We start from the raw sequence: 22196 nt of genomic DNA, 5'->3' as shown, positions 1-22196 counted from the left end.
TAAGAAGTGTGATTTGTATCACAAAGCTGCATATTTTTCTAAATTTATTATTTACTGATGCTTTTTTTTTTTTGAGTAAACAGTGGAGAAAATAGTGAAACTAGTAATCCAATGTGGAGAGCTTTGGGCGGCTAACATCGTTAATTGGAATTTATTGTGATACCAATGAATCAAAATTCTTATCCTGATATGAAATTTATCACAATAAATGGCAAACGAACAGATAAATGCCCTCCCATTGCTCACACACACAAATTGCTGTAAATATGATTCACATCATGTGACGCTGATGCAAAATTATAGTTGCATAAGTAAGTAAGTAACGCAGATATAAAGTAATTTAGCGGTGGATAACTATGATTAAGTCGCGCTGTGAAACGTGGAGTCCCCATCCCTCCCCTCCCCGCCCTGGATCAAAGTTCATTCTTCTTACACTGAGGTTTTTCGGGGACTTTGTGTGAATGGAGGGAATGTGAAACAGTGAGAAAAGGAGTGGGACCTCTCCATCACTCTGAGTCTGACCTTCCAAAGAGTCACGCTGATACAGAATACAGAACTAATGCCTCTTTATATTATCTGAATTTGCTGCATTGTCATTACGCCGCTCGCTCTCGCCCTCACACTCCTTTTCCCCGCGCCGCATGCACACGACACGCGACGAGGAGTCGACCGGGAGACTCGCTGGTGCTCCTCCGGATGGGAAAAGCATTAATGAACTGCTCACCCACGGCATCTCGGAGGCTGAAAAACGGTCTGAAGAAGAATGGTGGCAGCGTGACACAAAGGCAGCGAGAGTTTAGCCTTATGAGAAGCTGCTCTGCCCGCGTCTTGTATTGTGTGTGCGAGAGGGAACACAGGAGATAACACAGAGACTTCCTGTACAAGAGCAAGGTCAACACATTCACGCCACGGCTGACACGCACTAATGCATTCGCACCGTGTCGGCAATCGGGAGCACAATAGAAGAAGAGGAGAGAGGAAGGACTGCAGCAGACGGGGGAGATAAGAGCAAAATGTCACACCATTATTTTGAGTTTCAACATTATTCCTTCTGAGCGATACAGGCACATCTGCCAATTTCAACACCATCACTTCTGAGTTAGTCCTGAAACAAGATGTTGTTAAATCTTTAGCTTTGACTTTTACTTTTGCTTTTGTTTTGTTTTGGGGGGGTTCTACCCCAAAGAATTACAGTTTCAATCCTTTTTGTTGGCCATTTGATTGATGCCCCTGAGGTAATAGTGCTGGTCTGAGGTAGATTGAGGTCCTTGACTGGAAGCCGCACTGTTGACTGCAGTGTGTGTGTGTGTGTGTCTGTCTGCAGGGCAGGATCGCAGCGAGGCAGCTCTCATCAGGCGTTTTAAGGGTGATGGCGTCCGCTACAAGGCCAAACTCATCGGCCTGGACGAGGTCACCGCCGCCCGCGGAGACAAGCTCTGCCAGGACTCAATGATGAAACTCAAGGTAAGAACGCACTCCCCTTTCCTTTTATTTTTCTGCTGTTGCAAACAAACAGAGATTTACGTGGACACAATCTGGAAACTTCAAATTTGCATGATAATTTAAAATAACAACAACAAAAAAAGAATAATGTGGAGAAACAACGCGGCACGGATCGCCTCAGGCCGAATGAAGTTCCTGCACTCTCAAAACCTACAAACATCAGTGGCTGTTCAATTTTTTTTTTTATCCATAAAGAGTTCATCTTCATGCATATTCTAGTGTTGAACATTTAAATAAGCATGTTTAATACATCACAGCATAAGAGCGCCTTCGTATATAGTCACGGTTTGTCTGCTCCCCCCCAACAATATGCAAATTTCCAGGGGAGAAAAGTTCAAGTACAAAGATAGGAGGGGGAAAAATGTGCACGCTTCAATTTATAGGCATGATGATGATGGGTGCAGGAGGAAGTGAGGAGGTTAGCCATATGGATGAGAAGGGGATTGGGGTGAATGTCTCATTTGGCAGGACAGGAACAATTAGAGGGGGAGTTAGACAGATGGGGCAGTTAACAAAGAAGAGAAGTCATACAGGAAGAGGGATCATTTAGAAGATGGGTAGGAGACAGGTGAGTGAAGACGACAGCAGATTGGCCATTTTATTATAATTCATGGAAAAAAAAAGGAGCGTCGTTTATATATAAAAAACATAAGAATTGATTGACTTTTGCAACATGAAGAAACTCGTGTTAAAAACAGCCACATTTTTTTAAACAAATCCTTGTTTTTTCTTTCTCTTCCTGCAGATTTTTGTCAAAGATATAAGGCGAGGAGCAGCTCGTTCATTATTAATTATCCCTAAGTCATGCTGCCTGTGGAAATTAAATGGAGAAAATTACATTTGTGTTTTGTTTTGTGTGGAGTGAAAACTCCACCCAGTGGAGACCTATAAGGGTGAGAAGCGGACAGACAGCTCATTGATCAAACGGGATCCCTCCTTCTCATTTATTCCGACAGGAAATCCATCAACTCTTTTACTCTCGTCTCGCCACCTCTTATTTCACGTGGCTCCTCCTGCGCCTTCTTCAACTCCTCCGGTTCTCTGCTCTTGTTCCACCCTTTTCTTCTCCTCTTTTTGTGATTAAACAATGCAAATCAACATAAAAGTAATGCCCGTTCTAATACTGGGCCCTGACTTTCTTCCGTTTTCCAGTACTTGCGTCGTGATGGAACATTTTCCATTTTCATATTGTTTGACTGCTCTAAAAGATGTGTATCATGTGTATAATAAGGCTTCCGGTATTTAAAAAAATTAATAAATAATTTGATAATTGAAATCCGAAGAACGATAAAGGCTGTTGAACTCTTCAAAACCTTGTTAAACTAAAATGAGAAAGACAGTAGCATTTCTAACATACATATCAACCATATGTATGAGCAGTAAGTATTATTTTTGACTTAAACAACTGAAAGTCTTCCAGAAGAGTTGCTTTGACTTAATTTCTGGCATCTACCTAGACACCAATGAATCATATCCAGTCCAGAGGTTCATAGGGCGCAAACCACTCATTAATCTATGTAGTCAGATGCCACAAACTGTTCTGGACCAAGACTTTCAGGAAATCAGACCTTCAATGTACAAAAATAGCAGGTCTGCAAACAATGCTGCATCCAGAGTCGACCTTCAATACGGCAACTGGGAAACGTTAGCGCCAAACAAACAAATAATCAGCAGAAAAAAAGATGCAACTTTACCTAAAGGACGTCATAAGATGCTCGACGAACAACATAGTGGGCTTTCGATATCATTGACATCACTCTGAAATATAGCAACCCAGGGAGTGCATTGCAAAATTTCATTGAAGAAAAAAAAAAAATCTAACACTTTATTATTTGATCAAATAGACCTATTTGGAAGTGTTTATCTAGAGAAGATCCATGAATGCACCACAGAAGCGTAGTTGTTGGAAAAAATCCCTCTGCAGAAACCTCCATGGTAATTAGGGCTGGTTGAATACTGGATTTGGACTTCAGTGTTTTACTTTTGGCTTAACATTATTTTAAGTGAGTAATTAAGAGTCACGTGTCTTATTACTGTTGTGAAATGCTAACTTTGGTTTGGTCTGCCTTTCTTTCTCAATTTTTATTTATTTATTTACTTGGCCTTTATTTAAACAGGATAAATCACATTGGAAAAATCTATTTTCCATGTCAGGAGAGAATTATTTGAATATTAAATAAAATCATAAAGGTCATGTAGAAAACAACAGTTCGACTTCATATTAAGGTGCATTGTGAAAATGTGGCAGACTTTAGTGGTAGCTGGAAGACTTCTAAACTTTGTTTCGGTGCCACTTTTAAAACTGCTTAGTAGAGGGAAGAGTTCATGCACAAACGTTGTGCATACTTGTATATTTAACATGGCTATATGCATTTAGTACAGGTGTGTGCTGAACTGAAAGACCCGTACCGTCACACCGCTAATACTGACACATTTAAATTTGTGCTAAGTTATTGTTCGCATTCAAACTTAGGAATGTGTCAACAAGACAACGCAAGACATCCTTTGCAGGTTATAGAAATATGTGCACATTTTCCTCAGTAGTTCAACACGTGTGCATGACTTAAAATTAGATGTTGCATTCAGTGAAGGATGGGCAGGTGGTGTTTGAATGAAACAATTCCAAGATGATATAAAGGAGGAATATTTGTTTTTCTTTGCTGAATAAATCAAACGCGCAAGAAACCATTTTAAGCTTTGCTTAAAACTACGTTAAAACATTTTTTTATGACAAGTGTATTTGTAATATCTTCAAATGGTGAGTGAGTATACATAGCAGATGTTTTTTGGGACATTTAAAAAAATTTTCTTTGAATTATCACTGCGACTTGGAGGCACCAAAGATGCGCTATTGCTGCTCAAAAGTTGTAGTACTGACCGAAAAACGTATCTTAGGTCAGACAAGACTACACTCTGAATCACTCACCTCACCGTGCCAAATGTTTGAAATACATCCTCCAGCAGGGCAGGCAAGCGATTACTTTCTGATTCATTTAGTTAATTATTATTTCACCACTTGGAGGCAGTTGTAGACTATATATAAACTTATATATATACATTATACATTATATACGTTTCTTCTCTAGATGATCATTAAGAAAAGAGGCGTGGGGAATATGACATCATGGCAAAAGTAACTTATTTGGTTCAGCACAGTAGCAAACTGTACATTTTGTACAGTGTTGTGCTTCTTGGCCAAGTATCCCTCGAAAAGAAACTTTATGATAAAATAATAGTTAACTAAAAAAATATTCTATAACATTCTAATTTTTTCAAACAGAATACCAAATGGATGTGACAGGACTTGATGTTTTGAAAAATGTGCTTCATTTCTTCACATTTAGACCTCTGTAAAACACATTCTAGCTACGGCAACATACATGTCAAGATAAGAAACAGTGTGACACCTAGCATTAGTTGCTTGGTGGAGTAATTCTAGAATGTGCAGAAACGACAGATCTGCCATAATTTCCAGACACTTTGCCTACTTGGTGTTGCATAATCTTCTGCTAAACATGTTGGCAAAATGTCTGTTTGTGGTTGTAAATTGTCTCATCCTAAACTGATGCCACCGTGTGAGGCTTGTTACCAATACTGAGGGGTAATCCACCAAGAGAACAATCTTTTACTCAGAGAGTCTGCTTAATGTGCATTCCCTTTCCACTCTTCATGTATTTCATCTCTGTTCCTAATGCGATTGTTTTGCATCGTGTGTGTGTGTGTGTGTGTGTGTGTGTGTGTGTGTCTCGTCCGCAGGGTATAGCTGCTGCAGCGCGGTCTAAAGGAGAACACAAGCAGAAGGTGTTTCTAACCGTTTCCTTTGGAGGGATCAAGATCTTTGATGAGAAGACGGGGGTAAGCTCTGAAGGAGACGTGGGTCTGTTTATATGCGTGAGCGCTACCGCGCGCAGCCCTGCTGTGTGTGCATGTATTTGTGTTTCTTCTGTTAATGAGGCCTCTCCATGAAAGGGAGTGGCCCCTGGGGAAATCAGGAGGCCCTAATTGAAACCCTGAGAACAAGGCTGTAGTAGATGAGAGAACATGGCTATCCCATTGTATGCCTTTTTGCAAACAGCGACAACACTGGTTTCATATTGTGCTCCAGGATTATGCGTATTCCATCTTACTTGGCTGTTTTCCTGGCTGACCAATGGGAATTGTCCTGACTTCATCATATGTTTAATTTCAGCACTTCCAATAACGAGGCATGGAGCCCAGTGCCGGTTTTTGGTATGGTTTTTGCTGAATGGTGTTAGAACGGAGGGGGAGGATAATCACACACTACGTCTATTTCTAAAGGGCTTATTTTAGAGAATATTATGTGTTTTTGCCATCCTGCTCTTTATAAAGTAACACTTGAAATTCAGTGAGCTGTTCGCTGGTTATTTAGTTGGTCCGAACAAAGAGCTAAGACACAAAATGTTTGCAACAAATGTACAAGTCATTGAAATACTCATTCTCCATATTTGGCTGGACTCAAACCGTGGAGTTAGGGTGAGGCGCTCCCTCATCTGGACGGGGCTTGGAGAGGACTGCTCTCCTGACTTGAAACAAGTCAGTTAAAGGGGAATTGGACTCTGCCAAGATGGCTTGCTGGATGGCTCCTTTTAAAGGCTTTCCAGGCATGTGCCACCGGTATCCTGCTGGTATATCACTTCTTAGTCCCCTCTTGAATCTGTCACACCCGCAAGATTCAGGTAAATGAGGGGACAATGGAACAATGAATGGATGAAACTTTTTGAAACCATTTGTATTCCCCCCTCTCTACCTTCGCCCTCCATTTACAAAGTTATCTTATTTACCTCACAGTTTGCCATCAGTCACCGTTTCCCTCTGCCTAATGGAAGCTAAAAATACCTTAAATCCCAGCAAAAGCACAATAAAAAGGAGATTTTCTTGGCTTCTGTCAGCCATCTTGACAAGTTGGAGATTTACACCAACAGTGGCAGTCATAAATAGAGGGCAGTCCGTGGAGAGAGCTCAGAAGTCAGTTATTAAATGCTGTTGCAGATTGAGTGTGCTTGTAGCTCCGAGGAAAGTGGCCAGAAGTGCCGGGTGATTTCTTTTTAAATTTTCCTACCCAAGGATCCGCTGACAGCTTTTATTGAGGCTCAATACCCTCCCCGGCTATACCTGGTAATGTATCCTTGAGCAAGAAATATAATGCGCCTCCCCTGATCCCCAAGTGTAGCAGCTTTCCTATCACTAAACAAGCCAGTTTTCTCTTTTTTAGTGCTGGTGATTGAGAGTCATTCCTGCATTAAGAGCCAGGTACATGAGAGAGAAATTAATTTCAAGATGTTTGGCACAGTTTACTCTGGAAGCCTGTTAAGATTTTCAGTGTTTGCTTGTTTTTATGGTGTTTTTTGTGGCAGCTGGAGGAAAACAACCTTATTTCTATACCATAATTCAACATCTGTGTCGTATAAATGTGTGTGGCGTGCTGTCTGGTCGGCCTGAGTCGTGAATGAAGCCCGCAGCTCAACACCTGGTGTTCAGTTGGGAGATTTACACCCCAGCGTGAGTCGGATGTCGCTCACGCTGCACATGTGCGCACGAGTGCGCGCGCGCGTGTCTGTATGTGTGTGTTTGCCCGTCGTTCACCTTCAAACCTCGTTTTACAGCCTTCATAAAGTCGCGTCCCTCACCCCTCCTTGACGCGTAAACATTTCTATGATGAAAGACAGAGTGATAAAGAAAATAAAACAATAGATACTAGAAAAAAATAAAAAACAGGTAATAAGCCAAGGGAGTGAAAAGGGGAAGAGAGACTAAAAGAAGCAGGGAAAGGGTTGGGTGAAACGATAAGAGGAAACGAGGATGTTGAAAAGATTGATAGAGGAGGGTGGGGCTGCGATGGAGGGACAGAGATGGACTGAAACAGAGTTAGAGAGATGGGTAGGGAGGTAGGGAGCATATGTCAGAGTAAAGCTCTCTTCAGGGAGACCTTGTCCTCTGTCTCCTCGCATTAATATTAACTATAAAGATATGCAGTCGTCACTATCAGTCCTTCAATGGCTCCTTATGCCAAAGGAAGAGAGCAAGATGGAGAGAATGACTCTTCTCAGGTTCATGGATCTCGACAAGCTCAAACCCCCCGCCGCACCCTCAGCATGCATCCGTCACCCAGATGGGAGGACGGATGGATGTACAGGTGAAGGAATAGATGAATGGCCCCCCGCCGTCGAAGGAGGGAAGGTCACGCGCAGGATGGAGGGGAGTGTTGTTCGAGATGTAGAAGAAAAAGAGGTGGAGACATTAATCTCAGAGAGAGCAGGTCGGCACGTCTCTCTTTCGGGTTGGCCTCTATCTCGATAAACACACACACACACACATACAACTACGGCAACACACATACAGGCGCTGGTCTCATCAGCCTCTGGCTCTAAGCGCAGAAAGGACACACCTGTATGTCAGGAGTCGAGGGTTGAACCTCGTGAGTCACAAAGATTAGAAACATCGGGTTCAATCCCCTAAATGCAATGATTTCAATCACATCATTTAAAAACAAAAATGCAGAAACTAAAGAAGAACTCATCATTTGTGAGGTTGATTTCTGATCTTAAGAAAAAAAACTTTGATGTGCAGATTCTGATTTAGCCTGGTCGATGGAGCTCTTTAAAAAAACCAGGATGGCTCTTCAAGTAATTCTTTCTTGCCTTTCGGCAGTGAACGGTCGTTAGTTATTTTTATCTGGTGCTGTGTGAGAGTGTTGTGATGGACTGGCGACCTGTCCAGGGTGTACCCCACCTCTCCCTCAATGACCTCTGGCTATAAGACCCAGCCCCTCCCCTTCGACCCTGCAAGGACGAGTGGGCATAAATGATGGACAGATGGATATGTGACAGCAGTAGTCAGACCATTTCTGTTATTTCAAATAAATCCAAAGCCATTGCTGATTTGATATTTTAAACGGTCTTTAGCATCGTACTTTAAATCAACGTTCTCCGTTGTCATTCCTCAGAGAATGTCAGTCCTTACTTTTGTGGTTCCAAATCCACCAAGTTCCATGATAGGCAGAGCCTAAGAGGTACAAAGCATTAAACAGAGCAACTTCTAAAAGTCTTCATCGCTTTCTTGGCCAGAATTAACCACAGACATGCTGTAGAGAAACTTTTTCATTTTTAAAAAGCTTCTTGCAGCTTTTATGCTTCTGTCGTTGCATTGCATTGTGTTGGGTTCACCCTGAGTCAAGGAAAACATTTGCCTTTCGCTGTCGATTGTCGTTCCCCATGCGTCACGCTGCTCTGTGCCAGGAAACTTATCCGATTAATCTATATTATGTAATAAATATGCATTAAACTTTATAGACTAATCGCATGTGTAGTAACTTAATATTGGCGGTCCTGCTTACCCAAAAAAAGTAAAGAGAAATAAAAAGATTGGGTTCCCAAGTTTGAATTTATTGTGGATTCTCTCTTTTCAACACAAGGTCAAATTCATTCATAGGATCTCAAAAGCATGCGCACACATCCACTAATATTTGGCTAAAATATCCCTTGTGAAGTTGTGAAGAATGTGAAGCTATCCAGATAGCAAGATTTATCTGGATAAATGACATCTTGTCTTTTCAGAAAAAGTTGGTTTTGGTTTTTCTGGCAGTTTTTAGACGTAGTTCAAACAGATTCTGCATAGTTCCCTAATGTTAGCCTGCTTTATCCATCCCAAAACCAGTTTCAGTGCATGTTTGGAACATCTCTGTTTCACCCGTCTAGCTCCTGATTTAAGGTGAAGTTAAAGAATTTGTAGTCAGTGCTACATCTTCAGTATTTCACTGCTGGTGTACCCAGCGGTACTGATGCAACATTACTACTGAGAATGAAACCATCCTTGACAGCTGGTACAGTGTACAATTTACTAAGGGGCATTTGATGAAATATTAATGAGCTGTGTGTTTACATTTGAGTCTGTATGTATAATTTTGAGCTTGTGCTTGCTATCCTTGTTTTTCAAAAACTCCCACTTGTAAAGAAAGGTTCAAATATGTCGTCAGAAAAGCTTTCTTTACATTAATACAACCTTATGTGATCAGTTTATCACTCCCAGCATGTCAAGACAACCTCAGTGTTCAGCTTCTGTTATCTGACTCCATGGAGTCTTGTGCGTTTTATTCTTTTGCCTTCATTTTAGCCAAGCTCAACAGAGATTTTTTCATTCAAGCGACTAATTACACCTCAAAGCTAAGTGCTCTGACGGTCCGTTTCTGCTGGTTGGAGACTGGGCAGCCTCAGTGGACTGCTTTCCAGGAGAGGGATATGAAGGTTAGGGGAGGTTAGACCGACAGTATCCCACTGCTTCCTTTCCTCCCTCCTCTTCCTCAATCCCGGCATCAGAGCAGAAAATCTTGGGTCAGTGGCCAGCAGCTGTCCAAGGACACGCTGCCCACAATCCCCCGAGAGACACCGATGCCATGTGGGGTTGTTGTCCATATCAGCATATCTGGACGGACAGAGAGAGAGAGAGAGAGAGAGAGAGCATAAAGTCATTATTGAGTATTTACATACCTTTGCAAGCAATCAACTACACTGGAATGCCATTTTGGAACAAATCTGCCTTGTAAAACCAACAACTTTCTGCCTCCCCGAGAATGTCGCAGGATTGACGTTTTAATAACACGACCTTTGTGCTGAGAAACTGGCTCAAAAGACATCAAAGTTCCAACGAAACAATCCCAGCTGGTGATCCAACCTGCTGACTGTGCATACGAAGTGCTTCTGCTGTTGAAGCTTTACTTGCTGCCAAGATGAAGAGGAGCGTTTTGAATTTATCCAGTCGTTTCATTGTGCTCTCTCTTTGAATCAGAGTCCCTCTTTGTCACCTCGCCGCCCACCCAGAGATAATTCAATAACCTCCGTAAATGAGCTGTTTATGCATGTGTGTGTGTGCGTGCGTTGGCGTGCATCTTCACACACTGCCTTAGCTGTCATTTTCAGGTCAATCAAAGGTGATAATAATAATCATTACTCCAATTATTAAATTTAGAAGACATGACTCATACAGTGATTATCTGCCTCTGCCGGGGTTTACAGTGTGTGTGATTGTTCGCGGCCCCCCGTGTTAAACTGCTGTCACTCCTCCCCGCCGCGTCTCACCTCTGGATTCACTACAGAGGGAGCAGATGCGTGCGTTTGTTGTGTGATTGTACAGAGCCCCGGCCCCTCTGATGAACTGAAGGGCCGCAGGATCATTATGTTGACTGCGCGCCTCTCCTCGCAGCGGGCAGCTGGCACAGACAACAATAACAAAGCAGACATTTAGTGTGACTTAACAGAGGGCCTTTGCATATAAAGCTGTGAATTCTGTGCATGCCTGTGCGTGAGTGTGTGCGTGCTGGGAGCGAGGGCGCAGATGAAGTGATCAAGTCCGACAGCTTGCCGAGCTGTGATTGTCACTGATCTCCCCCCCTCTGTCCTCAGGACAAACAGTGCCATCTGCCACAGGCAATGCCAGCTTGGCAGATCCGACCCAAACTAAACCGTAGAGGGCAGAAGAGCTGCAAATAATTCAGTGAAGGATACAAGGTCTCTAACCGAGTGTCGGTGTTCAGAGTGTACTCTCAGGGAGGGTTGCAAAAGTTTGTGTCGGGTGTGAACTTACAGTACCGTGGAAAAGTATCCATACACGGTGAGCATTTCCACATTTCATATCAGTCGATATCGATGATTATTGATTTGTTTTTTGTTTTAAATTGTCGAAGTCCTGCCAGATTGGTGGCTTGACTTTTTTTATGCAGTCATGAGGCACAGTGGCGAAAGCTGAAACTGCTGCTGTGCCAGTTACTCAACAGGTTGTTGCTAGGCAACCAAAGAACAAGTTAGGTGATGCCACTGTGAGAGGCTGAGCAGCAAGAACCTTTTCCTGCCGTGCGGTTCTGGATCAGAGTTTAGTGGAATTATTGACTATTCCACTGGCTGTATTATTTATTGATACTGATCACGTGTCAATCGTGATATATATTGTTATTGAGTTATTGTTATTGAGTTATTTTCCAGGACAAGTGTGGAATAATTATTGTGAGGAGTTAAAATGGTTTTCAATCTTTAAATTAAAAAAATATATAAAAATCATCTGCTAAATATTGTGATTATGATTGTTTATTTTCTGTTATGAGTTTTTCTACAGACTTAGTTTGATAATTTGCTGCAAGTTGATGGGAATGTGTGTGGATATAAATTTCCAGTAATACTGGGAAAAAAAACTGAAAAGGTTCACATTTCCAAAAAGCAACTTGTCAAACAAATAATTTAGTTAAAATCAGATTCATGTGCTGGAATGGCTCAGTCAAAGTCTAAATCTAAATCCAAATAAAAATCTGTAATGTCCTCTGTAGATTCTCCTTGTTTGATCAGAAGCTTTTTTGTTTTTTTAAAAAAATACAGACAAAGACTTTCATTTCTAGATATCCAAACCGGGTAAAGATATACCCCAAGAGACTTGTAGCTGCAGTTGCAGTGAAATTTGGTACAACTTAATGTATTTTGCTGACATCATGCTTTTGTGGAGCGTGAAGACACAGAACTATTTGACTTTTGTCTGCACAGCAAAAACTCATACTTCATTGTTTTCTTTCACAGATCCTCCAACACCACCATGCAGTCCACGAAATCTCCTACATTGCCAAGGACATCACGGACCACAGAGCCTTCGGTTATGTCTGCGGGAAGGAGGGAAATCACAGATTTGTGGCCATCAAAACTGCACAGTCGGTCAGTGTTTGTAATAAAGGCCTAAGGTCTTTATTGCTAAAGGCAAACAAGAAATGTTTTCAAACAGGAAATGGAGATATTGTAAAAATGGTTGTATAATAAAGCAACAACAATGAATGCCAAAAGCAAGAATTTGATGCGGAAGTTTGAATTTGTAGATTTTCTCAACATACATTCAAATATTTACATATTCCCTCATTTGTATCTGCATATCGCTTCGGAGGTTGCAGAGAAACAACACATCACCTTCTTTTCTTTTTTTTTTAACCAACCAGCTTTTGGCATAAAAATTACTTGATATTTGACTATTCTTCTCAAAAATGGTAGCACTCATTTGAATAAACGGTTTTCCCTGATGCGAATCTGGCTTCTGAGTATATCCCACACATTAGACATGCTGATAAAACCCAACCAGTTCCCAATTATCTGAACCGGATCGTCACTCTGGGATGTTACCTTCAATGTAAAAGCTCATCATAACCTGAAACGTGCCAGCGCATCCTCAAGCTCAGGCAAATGTCTTCTGGAGACAAACATTGTTGAGGGTCCAAATTAATGCGACATATTGGAAATTATGACTGTATGTAATGTTCACACGGCTACTGTAAGAACTGCTACGTCATACATGTGTGCAGGTTAAAGCGATTCATTCAGATCGTTTCTTGCTGGTGCAAACCTCCTGACATTTCGCTCATGCAGGTGTGTGTTGTGCATCAGACACACCGTTTACTGTGCATGTGGGCACAGTGTAAGGCAGAAGGTCCAGGTCAGTCCTGCAGCAGCACCAGCGGCACACTCATGGTATTGAGTACCTCTCTGGGCTCTGATATGATTGTTGTTGCTGCTGTTGTATCTGTGTGCCTGGCTTGTTTTATCTGGATCCAGCTGCCTTGCTCTGTAGCCATATTGATTCCCCATAGTGAGTCAATGAGGGTTTGAGTGTGTGTCACCAGCTCTAATGGCATATCCATCCTCCCAGGGCCATGAACCGTGGCTCTCTGACTAAGACTGATTCCCACACACACACACACACACACGCGTATTCACCAGTGCACGCTGTGATTGAAAAGCGGTTGCTTTTCCAACGTTGCCCTGCCTAACAGTGTATCACAGAGCTGTGTTTTCCTCGCTCAGCTAAGCTGCCATTTACCTGGTGTGTGCCTGAGGAAAGGTCATAATTATATTTTACTCTCTCTCTCTCTCTCGGACTTGAACCCGCCGTCGCCGGCACTCGGGCTGTTAGTCGTGGTGGAAACAATGAGAGGGATGAAAGCGCAGAGCTTATTGCTGTGCCTGTAATTGGAAAGTAACCACTTTGATGTGAATTAACAAAGTGTCTCTGTCGTCATGAAGTCTAAGACTTAAAGTTGTTCAGAAAAGGCCAATTTAGGGTTACATTCAAAAGTAATTGGCTTACTGCTCAAAGTCCCAGAACAAGAAAGACGTGTCTTATTTGGTCAGCTCTTTGTGCAGATGGAGGAGCCCTAATTGTGTCAGAAAGGATTGCCTCAGAGTTCAGTCTTTGTTGTAACTTTATGCAAAACTTACCAGAGTTAATATTATGAATAAAAATCAACTTTTCAGGGTCATGGGAGAACTACACGTCAAAATTCTTGCCATTGATTAAATGTGTGAAACAAATACTCCCACCATAGAAAATACAAACCAAACCAAAAAAAAAAGGACTGTGCTGTGAATATTTCTTCTGTTTTTGCTCTTTTTTTGTCACATTTACATATTTCAGAAGGTATAATAATATTTTTCTGAAATAATTTGATGAACACCATGAAAAAGTTCCAATTTTTGCTTTGCAGTCTACAGAATATTTTCCCCCAGATTCCTCTGGATGTAGTTGGAGCAAAGGTGAGCCTTGTGTTTCCCATCTCAAAACTCTCCCAAGGAAGCCATTTTTGCCCCGTCTCTTTCTTATTGTTGAATCATCAATCGTGACCATAGCTGAAGCAAGTGAGACCTGCAGTGCTTATTAAGTTATCTTTTTCAGACATAATGTTAGCTGTGGTTTACCAGAGTCCCAAAGCCTTGGAAAAAAGCTTTCTAACCTTTCCAAGACTGATTGATGTCAATGCCTTTGTTTTTTTTTTTTTTTACCTGTTCTTGTATTTCAGGTTGTGGTGTGTTTACTCTTTTTCAAAGTACTTTACACCATAAAATACAGTAACCAGTTATGAAACAACCAATGAATATTATATTTTGTCACATGTAATCATCTTAAAAAGTGATTCTATGAGTTGTGGCAGTAATCAGATCTGGGTGTGGCAAATGAAATAGAAATATCTTTTATTGTTCCACTGTGGAGAAATTCGGGAGATTCCTCAGCTCTACATGTTGGTGCTGAGAAAGGCGACAACGTATGGAAATATCTGACTCTCATATCCACACAAGCAAATTCTGAGATACAAACATTGTATCCTCACGTTAGGATACAATTACGAGCTCAAATTTCTTTTATAACCCTCCCTTCTTTATTGTAGTTTTCTGTCATTACTGCTTCTCTTCTGCTGCGTCATTTGCTCTGTAGTTGCTTTATTTCCTGTTAGACTCTGAATTTTATCTGGAATCGCAATACTTCTTAAAAAGAGTGAGAGCTGATAAGATTTGAATGTTCATTTCATTTTAAATTGTCGTTGCATCCTGCCTGACTTTTAATAATCGTATTTATTAAAACATGTAAACATTTCATGCTTTCTTTCCATAGAGCAAAAAGTATAATTTCAGTGCTGTGAACATTCATTCATTCATTCAAAAAACAAACAAATAAAAAACAGCTCAGTGGCATCTCTGAGTAAATGTCAGGGAAATCCATAACACACAGTTCCACTTTGGACTCTATTTGTTCAGGAAAGTTCAAGTCACTGTAGAAAATACTCAAACTTTTACTCCCGTTTAGACATTATGCAAATCCAGCTGTGGGCTGCCATGAATCTTTTTACTGAATCTTTTCAGATTAATTTAGGAGGAACATGTCTCACATCTTCCAGCTCCATCTTGAAATCTCTGCAGATTGAACTGTCCTATAGAAGCAGCTGCCATTAACTACGCTAATTTGTCACACAAGCACAGGAAATCTTTTTGTGTGCCTTCTAAGCACTCAGTTAAGTCTCCAGAAATGGTGTTGTCGTTAAAGTAGTAAACCCAAATATGTACAAAATAAGACACAACTTTAGCAAATAAACGGGTTTGTCACAAACTCCCAAAATGGATCCGTTTATTAATTTCTCGGGTTTTATTTATGTTTTGGGGAACAGGCAGCGTGAGTTAGGACTTCTGCCAAAAATAAATAATTGCCAAAGCTTTCAAAACTTCTGCCTAGGTCCTGGAAACACTGCGTCCATTTCATCTGCTCATGGATCTAAAATGTTGTCTGCCTAAGCTGGTACTTGTCAGGGTTGGCAGGTCTGCATTTTTATTCTTCTGCCACTGTGCATTGTGAAATGTAAAGCGGATTTGAATTTGAAAGAGTGACAGTATCTTTCACCGCTGGCTCAGTCGGTGGGTTGAAAGATTACCGCAGCGTGTCTGTCTTGTCACCAGAAGTGGGATGGCTGAGAATATCTCTCAAAGAGACAACATTAAAGGAGAACCACTTTATGCAAAACACTGTTCAGTCTATGAACTCTGAGTGCACTCTGCAAATCTTCAGTCAATAATTGATTAGGTCTCAAACACGGCTGCACTATTAGACTTTCTTGCCGCCGTGCCGCCGCGATGGTCGTACGCTTGGGTGTGGCGGCGTCGTTTCCCGAGGTTGCACGAGGTAAGACCGGGGTGCTTTAGCCCGACTTTCAAATCGGGTGTCCCGACAGCAAGAATGTATTAAACTCAATCGGGAAATCCCATTTTCAAAGCCGTGTCACCGCGGCTCTGAAAGCAATCAGTTCAAGAGCTGCGTTACCTGTAATGAAAGATTTTAAACTCGCTGATTGCATTGTTTGTTTTTCCCTGATGCTAATGCATTCGGTCGACTCGCGCAAAGTGCTGTTTGTTTTCAGATGGAAATGATCCATTTTGTTCCTGTTCCATTTGGAAATCAGATTGCTTGTTTTTTTATTTATTTATTTTTTTTAAGGCTGGTAATCCTCTCTAGTCAGAACTTGAAGAAACACAAACTAAGAGGTTTCAAGGGAAGATTTTTTGTAGACAGCACAAGGTAGAATTTTACTAAATGGAAGGTTAATTGGCTTATTTCTAAATTTCCGTGAGCTGTTTGTACTCCAGATGTTTTGTAGAAAACATCTGGATTCCCGCTGAGATTAAATACACACGCCCAGGCTGTGTGTAATTCACAACTACCCACTTTATTTGTAGCTCTATCGCATAAAATCCCTATAAAACACATTGAATTTGGTGTTTTATAACGCAGCAAAATGCGAATGTCATTGGACTGTGAGTGAACAGAATGTAATCAGCCTTCAGATGAAGGACAATCAGGTTTCAGTCACCTCAGGTTAGTCAATCATTATTGAAACAGTCTTTCAGAGCGACAGAATGTGAGTTTTAGATTAATGTCGCTGGTTAACATGTTCTCTGGTCGTTCTAGGCCGAGCCTGTGATTCTGGACCTGCGGGACTTGTTCCAGCTCATTTATGACATAAAGCAGAGAGAGGAGATGGAGAAGAAGGCCCAGAAAGACAAGCAGTGTGAGCAGGCCGTCTACCAGGTACTTGTGAAGCATTTTTATTTATTTATTTATTTGTTTTTTGTCTTGTGTAATGCACCTGTCAAGCATTCCCTGCCTTAAAACGAGAGCCTTTTGACAGGCGAGATCTGAATAAAGATAAAAAGAATGCCGGGTAGACACTTTTCGGTTCCGTTAATGGCACCATCTGCACATTGTGCTTATTCCTCCCCCTCTTCGCATCTCCTGCTTAATTTCTTTTTATCTCGCTGTAATTTTCTCTTTGATGATTGCCCGATGATTGTCTGAATGCTGGGAAGTCTCTCCGCGCTTTCCGCCTACCACTTCCACTCCACTGGCTTAACTCTCCACCTCTCTTCTGTCCTTTGCTCTTCTTCTCTTCTGTTTTATTTCTCTCTCTCTCTCTCCTTCCCTCGCTCCCGCCGATGCACCCTCTTCAGACGATACTGGAGGAGGACCTGGAAGACCCGGTCTACCAGGTAACTCCCTGACCAATCATATCGCCTCACTGCACTTTCTAGCCTGCTCCTCTCTGTGTGCACTGTGGGGAGACAGCTCCGGTTTGGGGGACAGTATGGGAGTAGCTGGATAAATAAAAGGTGGAAGGTTTCCAGAATCATATATTGGAGACATCATTGTGAGTGTGTGTGTGTGTGTGTGTGTGTGTGTTTTGGTGCAGCCAAGAAAATGAGTGCATGTGGAGCTGAAGTGTGTGTTAATGAGTTTCTGTTTGTTTTTTCCTTTCTTGCTGCTTAAAGTCTCCATCTATGTCTGAGATCTGTTCTTCAACTGCTTTTTAATGACGATGCTCTTTACTAATCACCTCTGCAGATTCCCCACTTTTCTCTCAATTTCTCAAAATCACCCAATTTTTCCTTCTTCTTTTTTTCTTCTTTTTTTATTTTCCCCCTCCGTCTCCTTCCCCCCACACCCCTCCGCTGCTGCTGACGTTGTAGTACATTGTGTTTGAGGCCGGACACGAACCCATCCGTGACCAATCAGAAGAAAGCATTTATCAGGTACTCGCAAGCTCACGACCTCCGCTTGTGTCTTGCTTAGCTTTTAAGCTGTGCGTAAACTGCTGACGAGCCGCTGAAGGCGTGTAAAGTTCCACAGATTTGATCTCCTCCATTTACCGGACGATCTTTATGGGCTCCATCACTCTTTAATGGGATAAAATTAATTGCTCCTGTTTTTACAGCACAAAATGTGCAGTTGGGAAGTAAAAGGTTGTAAATATGGACGGAAATGTAGCAGCCAAAGAGTTTCTCAGAGGACCTGTCGTGTTAAAGCCCGCAGGTCTAGGGAGATGAGTCGTTTCCTCTGCTCCTTAGAGACGGGTCCAGACCTCCGAGGGATGATGAAGTGGGTTGGGGGGGATGCAGAGAAGGGAGACGCTGTGGTTATTTCAGGCGTCACCATGAAAGGCAGACCCACCGTCCCTGTTTACCACACCTCCGTTCCACTCTTTTCCAAGCAGATGAAAGAAAGTGGAAGGGGGAAGAAAGATTAATCACCAGCCCCTCGTTTGATCTTTAAATAAAATGGATTGAAAGGGTTGGGGTGGCGGGCAGCGGGGTGTATGGAGTGTGCTGGCACATGCACAATCGTACAAAAACAAATACACATGCTAGCAAATCCCTGCGCATACATCAGGCGTAGGAAACCAGCAGGCTGAGCCGGCCTGCAGCTGCTGGATGAATAAAGATGGCTGCTTCTGGAAATAGGCCTGTGTACGACAGTAAACAAGGCAATGAAAGGAGGCGACTGGATGAAGGAAGCTGTGCCAGATTTACATCCAGATTTTTTATTTTTTTTTTAGTAGTGTTGTTTTTCATTCACAACTCAATCTAATTCGAACACAGCAACAGTGCCTTTCAAAAGTATTAATATCCTCTGAACCGCAAATGTCAACGTATTTATTTGGGATATTATGTCACAAGAATGCGGTGCATGGCTTTTTAAGTCTTTTACAAGTACAAAAACCTAAACACGTTTGTATTTGATAGTTAAATTCAGCTACCTTTGCTCTAGAGTGCAAACAGCTGCCTTTGAATGTCACCTAATTAGTGAAGTAATGTAATCTCTATAAACAGATTTAGTTGAAATTGAGTGTTAAGAAGTTCCATTAAAAGTTTATTACAGTCCATGCAAGGGACACAACAAACAGGTGGCGGACGAGGCTCTGGTAATGTCCCTGTGGTAAAAACATGGTGGTGGCAGTATTATGCTGTGCAAATACTTGCCTCTAACCCTAACCCTAACCCTACAAGGAAAGCTGGTCAGAGCTGAGATAAAGGGCAATTCTGGGGGGAAAACATACAAAAGACTTATTGGAGTTCAATCTGGAATCCTAAACTTAATCAGTATGAGATTAGAGTACATCAAAGCATATTTATATCTTTGAATGGCCAAAGGTGCATGACCTAACAGAGCTCCTTCAAGTCTGACTGAGTTTGAGTTATTATGCAAAGCGTGGCAGTCCTTTGATCAAAATGGGTAAAAATATCCCCCAAAACACTTGCGCAAAAGCTGATTCTACAAATTGGTAGAAACTGAATAGAATAACTCGTTGCACAATTTCTACGTAAAAAAAAAAAAATCTTTAAAAGCCAACCATGAATCCCAACGCTGATTTATGTTGGTTTGTCATCTAAAATCCTAACAACATACACTAATGACCAAGGTTGGAAAATGTGAAACGTTCAGAGGATGTGAAAACTTTCGCAAGGCGCTGCAGCTGCACGAGGGCATTTCTAAACTCTGTGCAACCGACGGAGAAAGCAAACAAAAGAAGCGACTTGATTCATACGTGCATTCTGCTATCACATTTTGCGATCGCGCTCATACAAAGCAGTCGGTCTGACACTGAGATATTACATGTCTCCCACGTGTGACAATGTGAGTTATTACATGTCTGAATGTGTGATCGGCAGCCTGGATAAGGCCTTTATTAACCTAGTCGATGAGCTTTCAATCCACCGATTTTAATCCCGATCATTTCCCAGCACCACACAAGTCACATCAGTCACCGGTGACTGATGTGATTCACGAAGAAGCAAGTTGCAGGGATTCGTGTTGGCTACCTGTACGTCGCTGTGCTTGGAACAGTGACGTGCAATGTCTGATTGCCTATTGATCTGGAGGTAACGGGCTCTCTTGGCTGTTCTCTGAATCCATTGGTCAATTGTGTAGGTGCCCACCAGTCAGCAGAAGGAAGGGGTCTATGACGTCCCAAAGCGACACCCAGTGAGTGACCGAGTGTTGTCGCCCGTGTTCCTGGTTATCTACCTCAGCCTGCCTCCCCATTCTCAGACAAACCTCTCAGCTGATTCACCATCACTCAATTGGAATGAAAACACCTCCTAGATTACAGCTTTAACCTTTGATTCTCCTTCAGATTAACAGCCGTCCCTCACACTGATCAGGATTATCTGATCGCTTGCCCTGAGAGGTTTGCTGGGATTCAGTGCCCTGTGCGGTGTGCTGTGCCGATGTTACTGCTTGTGCCGTGACCAGTGGTGGCTCGTGTCCTGCCCCTCGTTGCTCCGCGGTGCCTGCTTCCTATGGTTTTCTGGGAATGTGTGTACGGCATGTGAGTCCGCTCGGCGAAGCATGCCTGGCGATGGTTAGACAGTTGTGAGTCCTGTGAAAACCTGCATGGCCGTGTGTCAGATTGCATTGAACTCATGCTGTGTCTGTGTTATCTTTTGAGTCCTATTGTGCATGGCATTACTTTGAAAATGTGTTTTGTATTTGGAGTGGTGGAGCATACGACAGGCACCGCTTTTAAAGATTTGTAAAAACTGTAAAATAAATTCAGTTTTTGAGGAATTTCAAAGGAATTAACCTATTATTTCAAGGCCCGTTTTATTTTAGCCACTGGTAACATTCTGATCAAACCCTGGTGTTAAATTATCCATGAGTAAGCAGATTGAGAGCTGGAAAAACATTTCCAATGCTCACTTTTAGATATCTGGAGCAAAGAGTAGCATCTTAGGGAGACCATGTGTTCATTACACCCATTAAACAGTACAACATGCCAACCAGTGGCTTGATCAGCATCCCAGGAAACAGTCTGTTCTGTTCTGCCATCATCAGCGTAAGCATGGAGTTTGATGAATTCCACTTGAGCCATGTGATTCGGTCACATTTGACTTAAAACTTCATCTCCCTTCCTTTTTGTTTGCTTTCACTTCAGTGGTATTGGAAAAACATTACACCATATGAAAATAACACTGGTTTCCTCTTCCAACGCATTTGGCACTGTAGCATACACTATTTAACTTTTGGACATGTTGACAAATTCAACCACATTAGAACTGAAAGTCTCATATGAGATACATATTTATTAATGAGACGGTATTATGTAAAATACATTTTTTTAGCTCTATTTTGTATTACAATGTTATCCCCTTACCAAAACATACTGGAGTCTGGAGTATTGCCTTGATCCTTTCATGCAGGTTTTGTCTCCCGTGGCAACAATTCAGTCTTCGAGGTGCAGCTTGTCCTCAGCTTCAGTCTCCAAAGTCCCACTTCACAGAGCAATTCCCCCACTCAACTCCTTCAGACTAGCCAGTAGCAATTAGCAATCACCTGGTGGAACTGTGCTGAGCTCACTACAGGAGCTACTTCTCAGTTGAATAAAGGTTAATAGAGGAGAATGTCATGATGACTTTCTGAAGGCGGAGTGTCAGAAAGAGCAGGAGTTTTAAAGAGACAGAGGTCCAATTTCAAGGCGTTAAATTACAGGGTCAAATTTCTTTTAAGCCATATTTGACAGAGCATTATATAACAACTGAAAGGAACAAAGTTACTCAGTTGCGCTATAAAATGGTATTTTGTGCCTAGAAAATACATAATACTTCCCCTTTAATGCATCAATAACAATTCAAATGCAACAAGAACTCTGCTTGATCTGACACGACACTGTGACATATACTATCTTGCTTCAGGATGCTTGAAATCAAAACTTTGACCACTTAATTGCTAGGTAATTTAGCTCTTTATTAACTGAACTCTTTGAGTGTTTCTATTTCATGTCAATTTATCCTGTTCATGTGGGAAAAAACATTAGTTGTTGCTGGAGTTAAGCAATGCACCCAATGACAACAGAATGAGTTCCACACCGTCGAGTTTTTCAAACTGTGAGTCTACATGGCAAGACAAGAAACGGAGTGACAGCAGCTTAAGGTTGAACTTTTCAGCAGCAAACAATCCAGGTTGGTTTGACGTGAAAGAAAGCAATATGTGGAACAGAAGCTCTAACTCACTGTAGTGGGTTTTGAGGGTTTTGTAATGTTTTAGGGTATGTTACTCTTTCCGTA

The 22196-nt window shown here is 41.8% G+C and overlaps 1 protein-coding gene across 6 annotated transcripts in view; it reads left to right on the top strand.

Moving 5' to 3' along the window:
• Positions 1–22196, top strand: part of dab1a (DAB adaptor protein 1a) — a 270399-nt gene that overhangs the window by 229560 nt on the left and 18643 nt on the right. For 3 of the 6 annotated variants that reach the window (XM_044128731.1, XM_044128728.1, XM_044128730.1), the window contains exons 3-6: positions 1325–1464; positions 5260–5358; positions 12078–12209; positions 16768–16887. In XM_044128731.1, the coding sequence (XP_043984666.1) occupies positions 1325–1464; positions 5260–5358; positions 12078–12209; positions 16768–16887 (491 nt within the window). Of the gene's footprint in view, positions 1–1324; positions 1465–5259; positions 5359–12077; positions 12210–16767; positions 16888–17306; positions 17346–17822; positions 17886–20061; positions 20116–22196 lie in introns of all 6 variants that reach the window. The other 3 variants (XM_044128726.1, XM_044128727.1, XM_044128729.1) reach the window with 2 other exon arrangements.

This window comes from Gambusia affinis, linkage group LG10 (genome assembly GCF_019740435.1).
Source record: "Gambusia affinis linkage group LG10, SWU_Gaff_1.0, whole genome shotgun sequence".
NCBI classification, from domain to species: domain Eukaryota; kingdom Metazoa; phylum Chordata; class Actinopteri; order Cyprinodontiformes; family Poeciliidae; genus Gambusia; species Gambusia affinis.
The sequence above is the reverse complement of the archived record's forward strand: the minus strand, read 5'-3'. Positions and strand labels throughout refer to the sequence as shown.